Consider the following 18444-nt stretch of genomic DNA (forward strand, 5'->3'; position numbering starts at 1 on the left):
AAAAAGGATAGCCATCTGGCCATTCTCTATGAGAGATGGGCGACTGTGTAATGACGCGTGATCTGTAGAAATCACAAACGGCTTAGAGCCGAGCAGATGATTTCTGAATTTGACGAGAGTATACTTCATAGCAAGTAACTCTTTGTCATGAACTGGTTAGTTCTTTTCCGCAGCTTTAAGCTTTCTAGACTCGAACGCAATAACACGTTCATGCCCCTCAAGATCTGTTTGTAACAGAGCACTGCCAATGGTAAAACCTGATGCGTCACATACGACACTGAAGGCCAATTTGGGTTTGGCAATTAATGGTGCACACATCGGTTGGAGAACCGTTGTTGTGGTACATTTACTTTTTGGGTAACATACCCTTTTATCTAATTTTAAAATAGTTAGTTACTTAAATCCCATTTATTATGGGTAATGAATGTGGTCGCCGCCAGATTAAAATCTGGCTGCCACAATCTATTTTAATTAGCTAGGGTAAGGTTTTCAGATTTAAATAATTATATAAAGTTCAGTTCCTCTTTTAATCTTAAAGCGTTAAGTGCCTTCCTAAGGCTTGCGCATTGATCTGTAAGAGATAGAAGCCTTTCTAAGGCATATCCTCTTGGGCACGAGTTACCAATTGGTTCTACGAACCCCCGAATCCCTTGAACAAGGATTCCTTAAGCTTGAATAGCTTGTACGACTCCCTGAGTCGAAAAACCCATTAGTTCAATAGAACTAAGTGACTCTCTGATTCTGAAATTCTTCCTCTGACTATAGGAGCGAGGTAGCTCCGCTACATGTTGACTGTTGGTGTAACGGGGCACTGCCGACTTGTACTGCTTCAATGCAAGTCCACTTTGCACTATCTTGGTGCAAGTGTTGCCCCACATCACTTCAAGTCCACTTTGCACTATCTTGGTGCAAGTGTTGCCCCACATCACTTCTCACACTAGTACGTGCAGAGAAAGACTCTCATCAAAACATTTGCTTTATAGAGGGTTAAAAGAAAGCTAAATATAATCCAATTAAGTTCTTCTGTTTCTAACTACATGCTACCAACTTATTATATACTAATACAAAACATGTAATAAGGTCATATCTGTCTCTGTCATTGCGCGCGTCCAGTGCTGACTGGACCGCGGAGCAAGTAGATATAATGGCATATATCTACCAATGGATAAGCTTTCCGAATCTTCCTATGTAAAGTAAAATTCCAGAAATATTATCTACCTTTCAGATAATATATTAATTAACAACTTATAAGTTTTAATTTCATGTAACGATACACCCCGTTACATCACCCCCCTTAGACGACAATCAATCTGACTGTTATTAATAGAGTGGTCACTATGAGACCACTTATGCGCAAAAATGTTGTTTGGTCTGAACCATCATCCTTAATTCTATCGCATGGTTAACGAGTCATGCGGTCGGCGAATAGTGCGGAACTTTCGGCTGCGGTACATGCAGCCACGGGGGACGGATTATTGTCTCTTGCGGCAGACATTTCGTCTGCCGTAGTGTCATCTTCTCCCGCAACATTAAATATCGCGGGTGCACGTGGTGAGCCACCACGTGAGAGCGACTTCTCTTTGGCGGTCGACTATGAATGCGAGTCGGACGAGATAGCCGACTCGGGGAGAGGGAAACAGTCACCTGAACATCGTCAGGCGGCTGACTATGAGCCTTCGAATAAGGGGGCCGACTCGGGTAGTTGTGCTAATAGCGTTTGCAAAAGCACGTTTGGCTCCGACGATAAGAATGATTCCCCCCCCCCCCCCCCCCCCCCCCCCCCCCCCGTGCGTGATGATGACGATGGCGTAAGCCATCGTAATAAAAGTTCTTGTGGTAACCGTGCTTCAGTGGGTAGCATTTTACTACTACCCACATTAGTGACTACATGCTGAGGTAAGTTTACCGTAAAGAGTAGTACTAGATCAGTAATAATAAATGAAAGAACATTTGCTCTTCCATGTTTGCCTGCGTTTCGTTTCTGCCGGTCCACTGCGTTAGCAATGGAATCCTGAACGAAACGGACTACTGATTCTCGACATAGCAGAAATTCCTCTGCTGACTCATTTGTTTTGTCTTTTTAGTGCGCGTTGCGCACACTGCCATGAGATCTTTCTCTTTTCGATGTCGACTGTTTCGACATTGACATCATTCGCGTCGTTGGTAAATTCGACGCATGATGAGCATGATCCAGATACAATTTGCTCGTGCGAGTCCACCCCTTCATTAAACTAGAGGATCCCTCTTATTGGGTGGGTATGCGTTGAAGACGCATGCACTGAGTTGTTGATGGCGAATTCGACCATCAGTAAAAACTCGGAGACCAATTTACGGCGTTAACTGCGAGTCTGGATACCGTGTCAATAAAGACACGGGCACAGCCCGAAGCCGTGATTGACTCATCTTGCTGAATCTGTCTACAAAACCAAGGATTCTATTGTTTTTGTGATCATCTTAAATACAAACAGCCAACATTTTGCCGGAAGTAGTAGAGGTTGTAGAGGTGCACGGGATGAAGGGCTAGGCTTCACCCGTTGACACAACTCGTAAGCACGAATGTACTTGAGCACGAGCTGATAGTGGCGGGGGCCAGTAAAGTCGCGACTTACTGTGAGATGAATTTTCTCATGTCTACGATGCCCACTTGTTGGTGCATCGTGGTGGTGCATCGTAACACTCATATATGATGTGCAAGCGCAAATCATCGCGAGTTGGGACGACGATACGTGGAGTGTCGCCACCAACGGTTGTGTAGTAAAGTAAGCCGCTGCGTGTTGTGTATCGATCGGATGACGATCGATATAAACCAATAAATCTTTGAAAGATTTACTGGATGTATTCATCAGATAATTTATTAAACGCATTAGGTCTTTACTTTCTGTGTAGGCTCTCCTTACGTCATCAAGCAAAGTTGACGACGGAACGCTCTAATGAGTGTTGCGACACTGTTTCACTGTTGCAGTGTGCAGCCAGCTCGAAATCTGGTCGGCGTGATAACGCATCAGCGACAACATTAAGTCGTCCTGGTGAACCATCCGGTAAGATCTTGCATAAACGCCGTAAATCAACGTGTTTTTATGAGCTGGATTGTTCGTGATAACAACTCGCTAAGAATCGTATATGCTGGAAATAAGCGTGAACATCACGCTTGCGTTGCTTGAGTTTCAGAAGCTTTGATCGAGCTCCGAACTCAGCCCTAGGAAGTTCTAACGTCTGTTTGAGTCGCGCTTTACAAGCCTCTAGCGAGCCAAATACATATGGGCCGCGCAACGTGAGGCCTAGTGCCCAAGTTTTGGCACGACCTGCCAAATTTGATTGAGCGAACGCGACTTGCATTTGCTCGTCGACGATGTGACGAGCCTTTATGGCATCGTCCAATTCGACGAACCACCTTAAAGGGAGCCCTTTTTGACTTTCCTATACTTAAAGATGTCTATCTTTAAGGTTTGCGGACGACGCGTGTAGGTACAGAGGTCTGTGCCTCTTGCAACATCAACAGTTCTGCTTTTTGAGAGCCTTGCTGATTAAGCAAGGCTACTTTCTCCTTCGCCTCGTCAAGTTTATGTTGAATTAACTTGACGATGGCTGAACGGAGGGCATCTCTGCCCGAACCGGACAGCATGGCCAGGATTGCCTCATTCGATACGGTCGAACTCATTCGTTCGGCCGCACCCATTTGTTCGACCGCACTCATTTCTATATCACTTGGAAAGGAGTAGCTATCACGCGAATTGTGACGCGTATTTTCATTATCATCTAACATGTCCATGTTAGATGATAGAACTGTGGTGGACTACAAAGTGCTACAAAAGTGTGCTACCAGGTGTAACGGAGCACTGCCGACTTGTACTGCTTCAGTGCAAGTGGTGCCACACGTCACTTCACGTTTACTAGTACGTGCAGCAGAAGACTCTCTTCAAAACACTTGCTTTATAGAGGGTTAAAAGAAAACTTAATGTTATCTAATTAAGTTCTTCTGTTTCTACCTATATGCTACCAACATAATTATATACTAATACGAAACATGTAATAAAGTCTTATCTGTCTCTCTCTTTGCGCGCGTCCAGTGCTGACTGGACCGCGGAGCAAGTAGATATAATGGCATATATCCACCAATGGATAAGCTTTCCGAATCTTACTATGTAAGGTAATATTCCAGAAACATTATCTACCTTTCAGATAATATATTTATTAACAACCTTTAAGTGTCAATTTTATGGAACGATACACCCCGTTACATCCTTGATACGGTGACATCACAACTATATCCGTCTTGATGTGGCACATGTGGTCATATGTGGTCAGCAACTGTCACGTTTCTTAGAGAATTCAGGTCAGCCGCATTGGAAGCTGCAATTCATATATTTGCTGAAGAGGGACTTTGGAATCACATACGATGGCAGCGCCAGCGAAGTTCAAGACACAGCATACACTGGTGTGGACTGGGGCAGTATTATCGACTACCGACGCTCGGTGTCGGGGTCGTCGGTAACAATTGAAGGCGCGCCGTTTGTTAAAAGTCAAAATATTAGCCAGCGGTGGCGCCCAGCTCGGTGGAAGCAGAGTACCTGGTTTTAAGCCTGTGTTTGCAAGAAGTGTTTTGAGTCCGTGCGATGCACTAGGGTCTTGGTCATGAGCAAGTGGGAGCTACGCTGGTATGAGGAGATAACCAATGTGCGATCGAATTTGCTAGTGATGCGGGCTACAGTTTCAGGACCAGACACATCAATATTCGTCATCACTTCATTCGGGAGAACGTGACTTGAATCATTATTGTGGTGAAATGCAAATCGATGATAGACCAACTTGCAGACATGTTGACCAAGGCATTAGGGGACTAAGCGACTCAAGTACTTGCTTCAAGCAAGTGTCATCTTACCCAGACGCAGTTAGCATTAGCGGTGAGTGGTAGTGTTAGTATTGCACCTATCAATACATTATGAGCACATTTTACAGGATTACGGACATGACTATGGACACTACCGCGAGTTACGGACATTACGTCATAGTCTGAAGTCGTAGGCATAAGATCATTCGATGACGTCACAAAGAAGTTTCTAGAAAGATCTTGAAGGCTTATAAGGAGTACAGGGTAGCACATTATAGCGAACTAAGGACCAAAATATACTCACTTCACATTTTCCCCTCTTGTGCTCACACCTTTCCAACAAATATCAATTTAGCCATTGAAGACAATAGCCGTGCAAAATTTGTCTAAAAGCTCTAACGAATCGTGCTGAGCTCAAAATCGAGCATACAAATGAATAATGATATCAAATTAAATCATACCTCCATACCCGAAGAACATAATGAATTTTCCTCACATAAATACATTTACTGGTATTATTTAAACCTTGTGGAAATTTTCACTCAATCAATGTTTTGAAACTATTAGCTATGTAAACGCAATTGCACCATTCCTAAAGCCCGTAAATTATATATGGCCGCGGCTATGGCCACAGACATAACTACTACGGCCACAGACATAAAGTACACGTACAGCATGCTAAATTATGATAAGTTTATATTTCCAAATCAGGTATTCTGTCGATACAAATCGCGATTTTTTATTCTATCGATAAATTTTATTGATTTCTGGCGACCAATATGTTTAACTTTGAAACCCCCTAATATAATGTTTTTTGGATAAAAATAATATTGAGAATAGCTAACTTCTTTTCTTTATGTCTCTTCATGTATCAGATGGATTGTTTTTTTGATGATGTTCGAAAGGGTCCGACTGCTGAAAGAGATTGATTTCGAGCTTGAACATTTACAGGGCACGCTGCGAAAGTACATCGATGTCCTGTTTGATGGCAAGCACTGCATGTTGGTGGCTTCCTTCTCTTTGAAGGTATCCCCTCTATATCTTCAAAGTGTGACGGGTCTCGTTGCGTAGAGGTGTTGTTGCTTGTGCTAGGCCTTCCTTTTGTTCACGCAAATTCCTGCTCGTCTAGAACCTGTGGTGTCCACTAATCTAAAGTGCGTTGGCAATTGAAAGCACATATGGAAACAACAAAGAAGAACAAAAAAATAATAATAATAAATTACCTGCGATATATCTGTCAGTTCGTTCACTACTGCCTCTTTCTGGTGTTAAGGAAGATTTTGAAGTTTTCTTGAACTCTTTGAATTAAGGCTGGTAAAACATTGTCAGGTTGGTCAACAACAGGAGGACGTGGTGGAGGAAATTGAAAGAGGTCCCAATGAACATCTATAATATTCAATTAAAGTCCTCTCTCTTTCGATTATCAACCGCAACCGGTTCTCACAAGGTATCCCCCAGACAGTAGTGAAAGTGGAGGTGCATGGATTTGGACGATCTGCCAATGGACATCGAGCTTTTTCCAGCTGTAAATACAAATTTTTAGCCAATAACTGATTGAAGTGACGATGCAGGCAAATAAACCACTAAAACATTTCAATGTTACCTCTCCAAATACTTTCCGAAGGACTTAATAGGAGATCTTTCTTTTGACATCTTGAAAAATGTTTTCACGTGGGGTGGGCTGTCCAAAAGGTAAAATCTTCATTTGCTGTTTGGCTAGTCCTGTCGTATATTTTTAATTCGGGAGCTTTCGATTGAGTGAATTATTCGTTCACAGCATCCAAGAAGATTTTCCATGCTGCTTGCGATAAATTCTTCTACGATACTGTGGGCACCCTCTCCGCGGGAGGGAACGGTGTGACAGAAATGCCGTATCGAATTTGTCCACGCCCGAACAAACTTCTCCTTGTGCGGATTGATCCATGCCAATGACAAACATTCAATATAATTCGTGTGATTTTCATTCCAACTGCTTCGGAATGCTTCCCAGTTTTCCTCGAATTCATTTCTTGTATTCGAATAGGCAACCTATACAAAAAGAATAATACAAGCGAGAGAAATTCGAATGTGAATGAACATTTCCAATGACAAGAAGAAAGAAAGAGAAAAAAAGAAGTTGATACATTACCATTCTCCATCCTTTTGAGAGCGCTTTCCACTGTTTGTCATCTTCCCCAGCAAAATGGGGTTTTACATTTGGCAACGACGTTCTTTTTCAATGTGCCACATTCAAAGTATGATGGATGCTGCGGGAAATGTATTCTGTGATGCACTCATTAGCGCAAGCTCTCAGTCAATCATAAACCCTTTTGGAAGATGATCATCATGGACCAATCGTCGGATAAAAAAATATTGCGATCATGTACGAGTTGGCATCCTCGCTCTTCGTGAAAACAAAGGCGGCAGAGAAGGTCAAATAAAGATTGGTGTTTCCAACAACGTGTAGCAGAGGAAATCGTGTTTTGCTGATTTTGTATATGCAATCCAGCAAAAGCATATCGTAGTGATTCCGAACAAGCTCCACGTTTTTTGGATGCGCGAAAACAGATGGGTGATGTGCCCCGAGGCATCCTTCTCGATGTCTATTTTGAATCCGTAATCCGAAAAGGTTTGGTACAGCGTATCCATCAAGGCCCTGATCTTGCTTGACATTTTAAAATACGCCCTCTTTCGTTTTTTTAGGCTGGCGCATCTGAGGCTCTTCGATGGCTCTGCAGGCGTGCACAATAAGTTGTTGCGGCCACTTCGTCCATCAAACTTTTCTATGGCATTTTTGGCTTGATATTCCAAAGTTTTCGTTTGGTGATCTTCAATGGCACATCTTGCTCCCTCAAAATGGTATGGACATGTCGGGCTTTCAAACCAGACTGAAAGAGTCCGGAAATTTCCTCCTCTTGGGCCTCCAAGATTCGAGTATGCACTGGATGGGCAGTCGTCGATGTGGAGGAGTCGTGGTTGTGTTCATTGCAAGTGACTGTAAAGGTTCAGGTGCTGTCTGTAAGGAAGGTAGAGATTGTTAATGCATTGATATCTTCAGTAAATTATTTACTCAAAAATATTGCATAGCTTACCTTTTGCTTCTGTTACAACTCCTTTGAAAGAACAGTCAATGAGGGCACTGCCTTTTGCCATTCGACTTCTTGTTTCTTGGGGAAGGCTGTGACGGTTTCGGTCTAAACCTCCACGATCACATTTATAGTGAACCAATTGTCTGTCATCTCTTTGCTTGTAAGAGGATTTGGTGACAAGTCCATAGCCCTTTGCAGCCGCTATCTTATTGATATGTTCTTAAATGGCCTTCCGCTCAGTGAGCTGTCTGTTTTCCTGCTGCTTAGCGTCCATTGAATATTAATAGTTCGTTAGTGCGGTTAAAAGCGGTGAAACCAGATAAATCAGAGAAAATAGCAGATTGAGTGAGGATCGGCACAGTCAGTCGTCAGAGTATTGGAAGATTTTATCAGGTACAGTCAAGAATGTTCTCTATTAAGCTAAGGGAGCGAGAGAGAGAGCGAGAGAGAAAGAGAAGCACGGCAAAAACACGTCGCGGAAGCTCATGCTAACAACACCGCAGTCCGATAGGTCACCGAAAATCGGTCGATAGAAATAAAAAAATCGCGATTTGTGTTATCAGGATACCTGATTTGGAAATTTAAACCAATTATAATGTAGCATGTTGTAAATTTACTTTATGTCTGTGGCCCTAGTACTTTTGTCTATGGCCCAAGTACTTTTGTCTGTGGCCGTAGTAGTTATGTCTGCGGTCATAGCCGCGGCCATTAAATATTTATAAAATAAACACACATGTTCAATCTACGGGCTTGATTTTTCGTAAAATGCATAACACATTTGCACGTCGATTCCGTTATTTTTTTCAGCAAAACAAATAACGTTTTCGTTAAATAGTAAAACTTAATGTTGGAGCTACTTACATAATTCACAAATCGATGTTCTGTACACGTATTTGATGCACTACTCTTGTCACCCGTCATGCTTTGACCAAATTCATAAATCGGCACTTACAAGTACATAATGGCCATTGCTGATGTGCATCCAGGTCGCCAGCCGACACGCAATACTTTAAAAAAAGGCCTGAGTTTCGGTGGCGAAATCTACAAGCGGATGCGGAATTATTATCCTCCGGTGAATTATTGACCAATCCGTACATTGGCCACCCATATATTGCGGATAAATCTGTCGCTGCCTACCTCGCGACCAATAATTATTATTGACTCAAATTTTGCTACGAAAACCTGAAAAATATTCTCCTTGACGTTAAAGCTACACTCAAGGGGGAAGGTACAGACACCTCCGGCTTCCCTCGACTCACGAGTCCCTTCATCACTAAGGCGAGTGAAGGGGCTGTTTCTCGCTTGACATCATGTCGCTCTTCTCTGCCATGGCTGACGATAGTAGCGTCTGGGCGCAGGGCTCGTCCCTCTTTAATCTATCGAGTCCACTGAACGATCTCTTAGAAAAGGACATTTTTACACTCGAGCAAGTGCTCCAGGAAGACGAACTCGTACAAGAAGTCAAGACACGCAATACAAAGCTCATTGATTTGTATGACTTGGCACAATACAATAATTGCATTCGTCAACTCGATAATACTGACACCAATTCTTTATTGCATGGATTGTGTTGAATTGTAGTTTATCTCAGGAAGCCACTGTGCTCGAACTTGTCAATTATGTTGTACGTACGTCCGAGGATCCGACAGATGCTGTCCGTACACTCAAGTATCCATACATGTCCTGTGAGGTCATTTGTTGCGACATTACGAGTATCACCGAGACACTCGTGTCTGCGTCCAATGGGTTTCTTATCGAGACACTTTTTACATTAGTCTATCAATCCACGCCTTTAAATCCGCGTTTAGCAGGCTATTTTGAAAAAATCATGACAATGCTCATGGTGCGAAAACCTCACGAAATGACTATGTTGCTCAATAAACACTCGGCACAATTACTTCGTGGTTTCACACACCATATTGCCAGTTTTTCCATTGCCGAGTTGCTGAAACGACTGTTGCAACCGTATCAAAACGATTATATGGACGATTGTATGGAATTTCCAGGATTGTCGTTAAATGGTCCTTCCCCGCCTTCCTGGTGTGGCAATGAAGACGACGAAGGCATGAGTGGAAGTGAGACCCAAACCACACCTAAAAACAAAACGTTAACGTGGCAATCGGACCCATTAGTGGTCGATTTAGTACTGGATATTGTCGCGGATAGCCACGCTGAAAACGACGCCCAGACACACGCTGCCGAAGTGCTCGTGGATATTATTCACTCGGGGTCCCAAATTCAGTCCACGGAGCCCACGTCCCCTGTCAGTTCCAGTGCGCCAGTATCGTTTGTCTTGCTCGAGTACTTGGAATCGCAAAGGATGGTGGAGAAACTCGTCTCTTTGGCGGTTCCAAGTAACGATACGAGTTTAACTGGAAAATCGTCCATGCTGGGTGCCATGGCCATTTTAAGTGCGTTACTATCACGGGCCACCAATGCACAATATACTTGTGCGACGGAAATCGTTCCTCCCGTTGTGGCATGTCTTGTCGAGAAGATGCCAGACCTTTGTGAGGTATTAACTGCTTCGAATCTCGATATCGAAACCATTCGAAATCAACGTCATGAACAAGTTCCACGATTGGGATTTCGTCGATTAAAAACCGTGCATGTAGTGGGATTGCTCGTCCAAAGCAAATACCACGCCGTGGATCAAGCATTTCAAGCATATCCAGTCATTTCATGTTGTTTGGATTTGTTTTTTCAATTTGAATTGGTCAATTTACTGCATACGGAAGTAGAAACTATGGTTGTAGGGATCTTGGAGAGTGGCAGTATTGAGTTAGTACGACGATTAGTACACGATGGACGATTATTGGCTCGTATTCTCGACGCGTATGAAGAAAATGATCGCGTTATGGCCGTGGCCAAAGGGTTTTCATTGGGCTATATGGGGCATTTGCATCGTATGTGCAATATGATTTTGACCATGCTGGATGAGTTACGTAGTAGTACGAATGAAGAAGGTTCGTTGAATGACATGCGGCATGCGGATACCGTGTTGGAGTTGTTTGAAGCCGATGACGTGACGTGGAAAAAGTGGGAAGACATGTCGACAAATGTGTTGGCACCTTTGTATGAAGCAGAACGACTTCCTCTTGGAGGGGTAATGCTTCCACTTGAAAGTGACGATCCATACTCGGTTATGGGGTTTAATCAAAATGACGAGTTATTGAATGCTCAATTTGCAGAAATGCTCGGTGCGTCAGGGTTTGATGCTGAAAATACCAATGGGTTTGAAACGGAGGTGGATGGTAAGTTTACGGATACGCCCATGCTCCCGGAGATTATGAATGATAGTAGCAGTAGTGAAGAAGAAGACGAGGACGAAGTAGGGCGTCACGAATCACCAAGTCGAAATAACATCAAGGAGGGAAGCACGGATCGTTGGGCGCGTTTTGAATCTGGAGGGACGTGGGCTACGTTTGATACGACGTTTGAAGATATTTCATTTGAACCGATTCCAGGTATGGAGACTGACGAGTCGGAAGAGGAAGAGGGGAGTACGACGAATGTAGTGGTGACAATGGAAGTTGATAATGGTGCGAAGGAAGAATTGCAAAGCGAGATGGAAGAGGTCGATGCGGTTGAAAACGAGTCGAAAAAGACCGCACTATAGAAAAGGCGCGTTTGATGGGATATAGTGTAGGGGGGGGTATTAGGTACTTTTTTGTTTTTATTGTTGGGAATACTTTTGCATCGATTGGGTAAGTGTGTTGCCGTTTTGAGTTGCTTGTACACTGGATGACTTGACAAATCCCGTGTGAAATGCACTGGCTAAAGTTGTTGCCGATGGTTTGTTGTTTCTATGTCGCATTTTTGATTGCATCCATGGTCCTGTGAATCCTATTCCTTTGCGTTGATCGGCCTTGGTGGTGCGTTTCTTATCGTGCCATCGCTCGAGTTCGGCCGCATTGTCAGCAAGGAGGGCGTCACTATAGACTTTCCTGTCGACTTGCCGAGTCGGAAGGTGTTGCAATACGATTCATGGCAACAGAAGGTTGAAAATGGCCATTATTTCGTTTGGCAAGAGCAAGAAGTTCCATTGATACGGATTGACCGGATTTGTGTAAGTTAGCCACTAATTGGGCGGCAAATTGGGACTCGTTTTGGGTCACAAGAGTGTAGGCTGTACCCATTTCGACACCATCTTGACCCATTCGTCCAGTTCGCCCAATTCGATGGACATGCGTATCAATGCTCTTGGCTACATCATAATTGACGACCGTTTTAATGTTTTTTACGTCGAGACCACGAGCAGCGACGTCCGTCGCAACAAGCACGCGACAATCTCCTTGCTTAAATTTATGCAATGCTTCCATTCGTTCTTGTTGCGTCTTGTCTCCATGCAAACAACGGGCAGGGGCCGTTGGCCATGCAGTCCTTAAATTTGTTGCCAATTCTTCGCATCCATTTTTACTATTTGCAAAAATCAGCAAACGACCATCATTCACAAATTGTGGCATGTGTGCCACAAGCCATGGCCATTTGGCACCATGAGTTGGCAACACAATGGCAAATTGGCAAATGTCTTCATTTGCTTGACCCACTTGGCCAATGGTCACTTTAATCGGATTTGAAAGCACCTCAAGCGCTAATGTTTGAAGAGGTCGACGAAACGTCGCAGAAAACATAAGAGTTTGTCGATCGGGACGGATTTGACCCATTACGGAACGCAATTGGGGCTCAAAACCCATTTCAAACATCCGATCTGCTTCATCGAGCACCACAAACGTCACACGCGTCATTTTCACGACCTTTTTTCGAATCATTTCAATCAATCGTCCTGGAGTGGCCACAATGACCTCAACTCCTTTCTTTAATGTTTGCACTTGTTCCCACTTGCCAGCCCCACCGTAAATCGCCGCACACGAAGCACCATAGCTCGTGAGAAACTTTTTCACATACATGTACGTTTGATGCGCCAATTCCCGTGTCGGAACAAGCACAAGCGCAATGGGTCCTTCTCCTCGTTGCAACTCGCGCTGGTCCATCACATGACGCACCATTGGCAATGTAAATGCCAATGTTTTGCCCGATCCGGTTTTAGCAATTCCAATGAAATCCCGTCCCGAAAGCGCAATGGGAAAAGTTTGCGCTTGAATGGCTGTTGGTGTGTCAAGTTTTAGTTTCGTAAGGGTATGCAACAGTTTTCGATCGAAATTCAAGTGTGTAAATGATTGGACTGGAGCGGGTACATTATCTCCATCAACGGAAATGCGCAGTTTCGTTTGAAGCGTTGCCACGTCATTGGTGCTACGAATGCTTGTCGCACGGTGAATCGAATAAAAGTTTTTTCGAAACGGTTCGTATTGAATTGACGAATGGTCAATTGGAGCCAATACTTCCATGACTTTTGAGCTCCTGTCGTCAAGAGCATCTGTAGTGTCGAATTGCTTGGCCGTGGTATACACGTCCTCGTCGGAATCTTCGCTGTCGTTATTTTGGCCACGTCGTGGTTTTTTCGTACTCTGGCAAATATAAAGTCATGCAGAATGCATGCAGTATAAAAAAACACGTGGGAAATTTGATAAAAAACATTTGTTTTTTACCTGGGCAAATCCTCCCATATAGCAACTTGCATCCTCCTCCTCATCCGCCAGATTTAACACGGGAGGCTGGTAGTTGCAATTGATACATGAATGCAAAACGTATATTTAAACTGTTTTTTTTGGCAAGTGTGATAGGTATACATGTCTTCGCACCTTGTCGGCCACTCGTTTTGAAGGTGCCTTGCGCTCTTGTTTCACCTGTTTGTCGATATCTTGCATAAAAGCATCCAATGGATCCACATCGTCGCCACTGCCGCTAGCCGGAGTTAAAATGTGCGTATGCTCTTCAGCACAGTCTTTTGCTTCAAAATAGTCAGTGGCCGGAGCCTTACGCCGCGCGTCACGTAAATACTCGCGCTGCAACTGGTCCATAAACGAAAATATTGGAGAACTTGCGTGCAAATGTTTTTTTGTCCTTTACAACCAATGACAATACGTTTTAATCAACCGCATCTTCCAAATCGAATAATTATGGCCGAGCACGAGCAACAAGCAAGCACTAAGAAAACGCCGTCCGACTTCTTGAAAAGCGTATTGGGGCGTCCTGTCGATGTGAAACTCAACAATGGCGTCGAGTACAAGGGCGTGCTAGCTTGCCTAGATGGCTTTATGAATATTGCCATGGAGCAGACGCAAGAATTTCAAAACGGACAGCTGAAAGCTCAATACGGCGACTGTTTTATTCGTGGCAACAACGGTTGGTGGCAACTAATTTATCCATTCGGTCTAATGAATAATTAACGATGCTATTTTATTTGTACTATGACAGTGCTGTACATCTCGGCGTCCAAATAACCCTACGAGTTGACGAATAATAGCAAAAGCAATCCATTTTTATAAATTGTATAAAACATGTAACCTGCTCATTCAGACCAATATGAGGAAGCATTTTTACTCAATGTGGGCAACTGATCTGGTGCCAAACGGTCATTAATTTTTTTAATGCAACCACGATGACACATCCGTCGCTCTTCAAAAGCAGGTAGCCGAGGGTCCTGTAACGTTTCATTCATCATTCTTTTGCTTTTACGCAATAACTCAGCGGAACACGAACACGCCTTTGAAATTACAGCTTCAGCAAGACTCTTGTGCAATTTTGGTTGCAGAAAAGAAAAAAAAGTTCCGCCTCGACCTGCTTGGGAGCCGTTGCACTGCTTCGAGCACGGAAAACCCTCCATATTCAGATCGCCAAAGATCACATAGGCATTAGCAAGATTTACATGTCCTGAGCGAGGAGTTGTTAACCCCCATTTTGCTGTTTTCATCGCAATTGTATTAAATCAGTTTTAAATCCTGCCGTCAATCAATACTTTACTTACCGTGATTTCCATCGGCAACGCGACCTCCAAGTAACTTCCACGTTACATTTGAATTGCCATCGCTCATGTGCCACCTACAAACAACATCAACATGACACAAGCAGAACCTTTCAAACATTATACAATTGTTACCCTACGTGGCTTGAATGAGGTTTTCAATATTGTACGGAGCACCTCCATTCCCATTTAATTCCACGCCAGTAGCTGAATTATTCAAGCAAAACTTCAAAGGCGTATCGCTATAAATATCGCCAGCACAAATCGTAGGAATCCCGTAGCTTCCATCCCACCACGAAGCCACACTAATATCAGAATCCAACATCTCGGCTACAAGAGCCCACGGTGGTACTGCAGCACGTGGACTCTTTACAAGAACGCGAACTTCTTCTTCATTACTTAAACAAGTTAATAGTTTTTGAAATTTACCAAGTGGCTCAAATACAAAAGACTTGATTTTTCGAAATTCATTCGTTAATTTAAGTCGAAACTCGAATTTCATCGGATCGGATGGGTGCTGGATTGGAAGGTTTGGATCCAATAGCGCATGATAAAAAGCTGCAGCCGTGGTATTAATTTGTTCACGTCCGTCTTTCAATAAATGCGTACTGGCTAGTAATTCACGCAAAGATTGATCGCGATAATAATTGCTCGAGCACAGTCTCGCAAGCTGTAGCTTATTGCCAAGCTCGAATAATTCCTTGTCTTGCAACGACATGGCGACCATGTGTTGAGCAAATTCCACGTTATTATCCGTCTGGCACCCAAGCTTTACAAACGAGTCATTTCTTGTTGGATCTGGATAATTGGGTGTTGATGTTTGTAAGAAATAACCGCCACTGCCGTCGTTTTGGAAGGCAACAGCTCCTTTTGCATGAGCACTAAATAAATCGTCCCCTCCGCATACATGTTTCGATTTTCTTACGTTTGGAAAGACGTGTGGGTCATAGGTTGCAGCAATTCCATTATATTGGTCATTAAAGAGCGCCCAGTACGAACTCTTTTCATTCTGTTTCAATGTGTGACTCAACGGATCATTCCCGCCTTGGCCTATACATTCGTAGCCCAAGTCTCGAAAGTGTTGGAATTGAGGCATTTTTGAGTCTGCATATAGGTAGCAAAGCCCTGTAGCTCGAGAATTCAGTGCTGACCACCCAGCAGTTGGAACATTGGTGCAGTCTGGAACGGGACAGTCGCATGGCGTGGGCAGTACAGTGCCATTGGGAAATTGCACGTGCGTTGGCAACTTGAGCACTGACCACCAAGCTACAGCATTGCCAAAGCCGTCTAATGCTCGAACTGAGGAGGTGGAAGCCAATTTAATAAGATGCGCAAGGGCCAAGACTGCCACTCGAAGTTGCATCGTGATTGTAATGTTTGAAATCTTTGAAAAGGCTTCGTTCTGAAAATTTTGTCATAATTCACAGTACTCGATTACAATCGAAGCTGCTCATTGGCGTAATTGGCTTGTCATGGAAAAAGATTTCTATTTCCAATATTATTTGCCTAAAATTGCTTTATAACGTCTTGTACATGTAACGGGGTGTATCGTTACATGAAATTAACACTAAAAGGTTGTTAATTAATATTATCTAAAAGATGACATAGTGGCGTGCAGCGGAAGAGTGAAGGATAAGGAAACGATTATGAGGTCGCTTGAAGATATGAAGCAAATGTTTGGAAATACAGCAAATTGCGATGAAATTGAGCAAGACACGCTCATTCACCAGTCCCTCTTCTCACTTTATGAGAAGAGGGACTGGTGAATGCTCGGCTCTGTTACTTAAGGTGAGAATGAAAAACCATTATGCACTTCTGTAGGTGGCCACGTCTTAATGCGGCCACGCTCTACTTAAGAACACACCTTCATAGCACAGCGAGGAAGCGTTAGACCGCCTTCTCTTGCGTGCAGCGAGATAGTTGTGGTGGGCGCCTTAGCGACCTCACCCAACGCCAAATTCTCTAGTTAAGTGTTGTCACGGGAGTGGTAGTCCGGCTCCTCGTGCGCACTTATCAAGTAGGAAGTAGTTTCAGACTGATTCATATTTAATCGTATTAAATATAAATACCTATTTTACCAATAAATATGTCATCTCTATAGATAACACTTAATATATATTGCTAACGTATCTTTCTGGTACCTCGCGTAACGGATGACGCTAGGCGTCATCCCTCCTAATTTGAACGCACCTATGTGCATCACATACACAAAAGTTGGTCACAAATGTGCACCACACCCGAGTGTTGGGTCTAATTACTATAATTTAGTTATTGACCATCCTCTTAAGTACACCAAGTGTACTTAAAGGGACTGTGTAACATTAGGGCAACTTTAGCCCGTTACCTTCTTTTAAGTACGAAATTACATTTTAAAATTTGTCAAAGAGGAAGGAGGAACTGCGAGCTGCTTAATGCTCCGCTAGTTCTCTCAGTCACTCTAGCGACCTGTGTTTTCATGCACGGCGCCAAAGATGCCACCTAAAAGGGGCCACGTTGGTGGGTCGTCTGCGAAGACGCCCACTAAACCTCGCGCAAAGCGCACGCACTGCGTTGACAGCAGCGCGAGGTGAAACGCCGACAGCTACTGCTGCTGTCGCGTTAACAGGGCCTAAGGTTCCATCCCACTATAACAGTGAGGATGCCGATCCGTCGCTCATTGTCGACTACAATGAGTCGACACCGTTGCGGTCACCTCATAGTAGTGATGCGGACAGCAAAAAATGAGGAATGATCATGGCGCATTATTGCCCATCCAAACTTCTATCATGGCTCACAACATGGAGACAGCAGCATTCACGAATGGTGTCTCGTCGTCTGCGCTGTAAAGCGCAGTGACAGGTAATGAGAGCGCTGCTCATAAAGGCGCAACCGCTTCTCCGTTGGGTATAACCAAAACGCCTCATGCTCAGACCCTTATCCATAATGATTCTAACATAGAGGATTCGGGGCCTGAAGCTCCACCGACGACACATGAACGTGCTCACTCGGTGTCACAAGCCAGTCGTTTCGAACGTGGCTACATGACGGGTGGTATATCACCGATTCTCCCTCCATCTAAATGGCCTCAATTAGACGGGCCAAGAGCGTCGCTCCCAGAGCGCGCTCTTCTAGACGCTCCTAATTATTATGGCGCCTTTAAAATCATGGAGGGCTCAGGGAAAATTGCTTGGGCGTATTTTCCCGATCCCGGTCGTGTTACATTCAAATGAAGCGCCCGACCAATACGAGGCGGAATTCTTGCGCCGCATTCATTCGCATTCCGATGCGATGAACAGCGGTCGCAGCGAATTAAATTCGCCTGCTTGCGTGTGAAAGAAATCATGGGTGGTACTGTATCCCCTGCTTCTTCTCACAACGCTACTTCTGCTAGTCCATTTGACACTAGCGTAGAGGCCTCAGCTGGTGCTCCTTTTAATTGGCAGCCACCAAGCCGGACACATCAATACATAGGGTATCGATCGGTTCCCAAGAGTCAAAACACTTCGGGCAAACATTCCATTGGACGAGGATATGATACCTTTGCCTCACGGAGCAGTGGGCAAGCAGCTTTCAGCAGGTAGTCCTACCCAATGGTGACGTTTGCGAAATTTAAATCAAGAACGCGCTGTTTGTCCCGAAAATGACCAAAACAATGCTCTTTTCCCACAAGAAAGCGTTGATTCCCACCCGCATCCATCAGT

At 44.0% G+C, this 18444-nt stretch overlaps 4 protein-coding genes across 4 annotated transcripts; 2 read left to right on the plus strand and 2 right to left on the minus strand.

Moving 5' to 3' along the window:
- Positions 1-9206: 9206 nt before the first annotated feature.
- CCR75_009393 (uncharacterized protein) lies at positions 9207-11515 on the plus strand (the record flags this gene model as incomplete). The annotated part of the gene is made up of 2 exons (XM_067967434.1): positions 9207-9388; positions 9478-11515. The coding sequence occupies 2 exons, from the start codon at positions 9207-9209 to the stop codon at positions 11513-11515; spliced, it is 2220 nt and encodes a 739-aa protein (XP_067816934.1).
- A 316-nt stretch (positions 11516-11831) lies between these two features.
- Positions 11832-13820, minus strand: CCR75_009392 (uncharacterized protein; the record flags this gene model as incomplete). The annotated part of the gene is made up of 3 exons (XM_067967433.1): positions 11832-13367; positions 13449-13514; positions 13602-13820. 3 exons carry the CDS (start codon positions 13818-13820, stop codon positions 11832-11834), a joined length of 1821 nt encoding a protein of 606 aa, XP_067816933.1.
- Positions 13821-13919: 99 nt separating this feature from the next.
- Positions 13920-14189, plus strand: CCR75_009391 (uncharacterized protein; the record flags this gene model as incomplete). The annotated part of the gene is made up of 1 exon (XM_067967432.1): positions 13920-14189. One exon carries the CDS (start codon positions 13920-13922, stop codon positions 14187-14189), a length of 270 nt encoding a protein of 89 aa, XP_067816932.1.
- Positions 14190-14311: 122 nt separating this feature from the next.
- On the minus strand, positions 14312-16127 carry CCR75_009390 (uncharacterized protein; the record flags this gene model as incomplete). The annotated part of the gene is made up of 3 exons (XM_067967431.1): positions 14312-14703; positions 14768-14841; positions 14905-16127. 3 exons carry the CDS (start codon positions 16125-16127, stop codon positions 14312-14314), a joined length of 1689 nt encoding a protein of 562 aa, XP_067816931.1.
- Between the last annotated feature and the right edge of the window lie 2317 nt (positions 16128-18444).

This window comes from Bremia lactucae, linkage group LG4 (assembly GCF_004359215.1).
Source record: "Bremia lactucae strain SF5 linkage group LG4, whole genome shotgun sequence".
NCBI lineage: Eukaryota > Oomycota > Peronosporomycetes > Peronosporales > Peronosporaceae > Bremia > Bremia lactucae.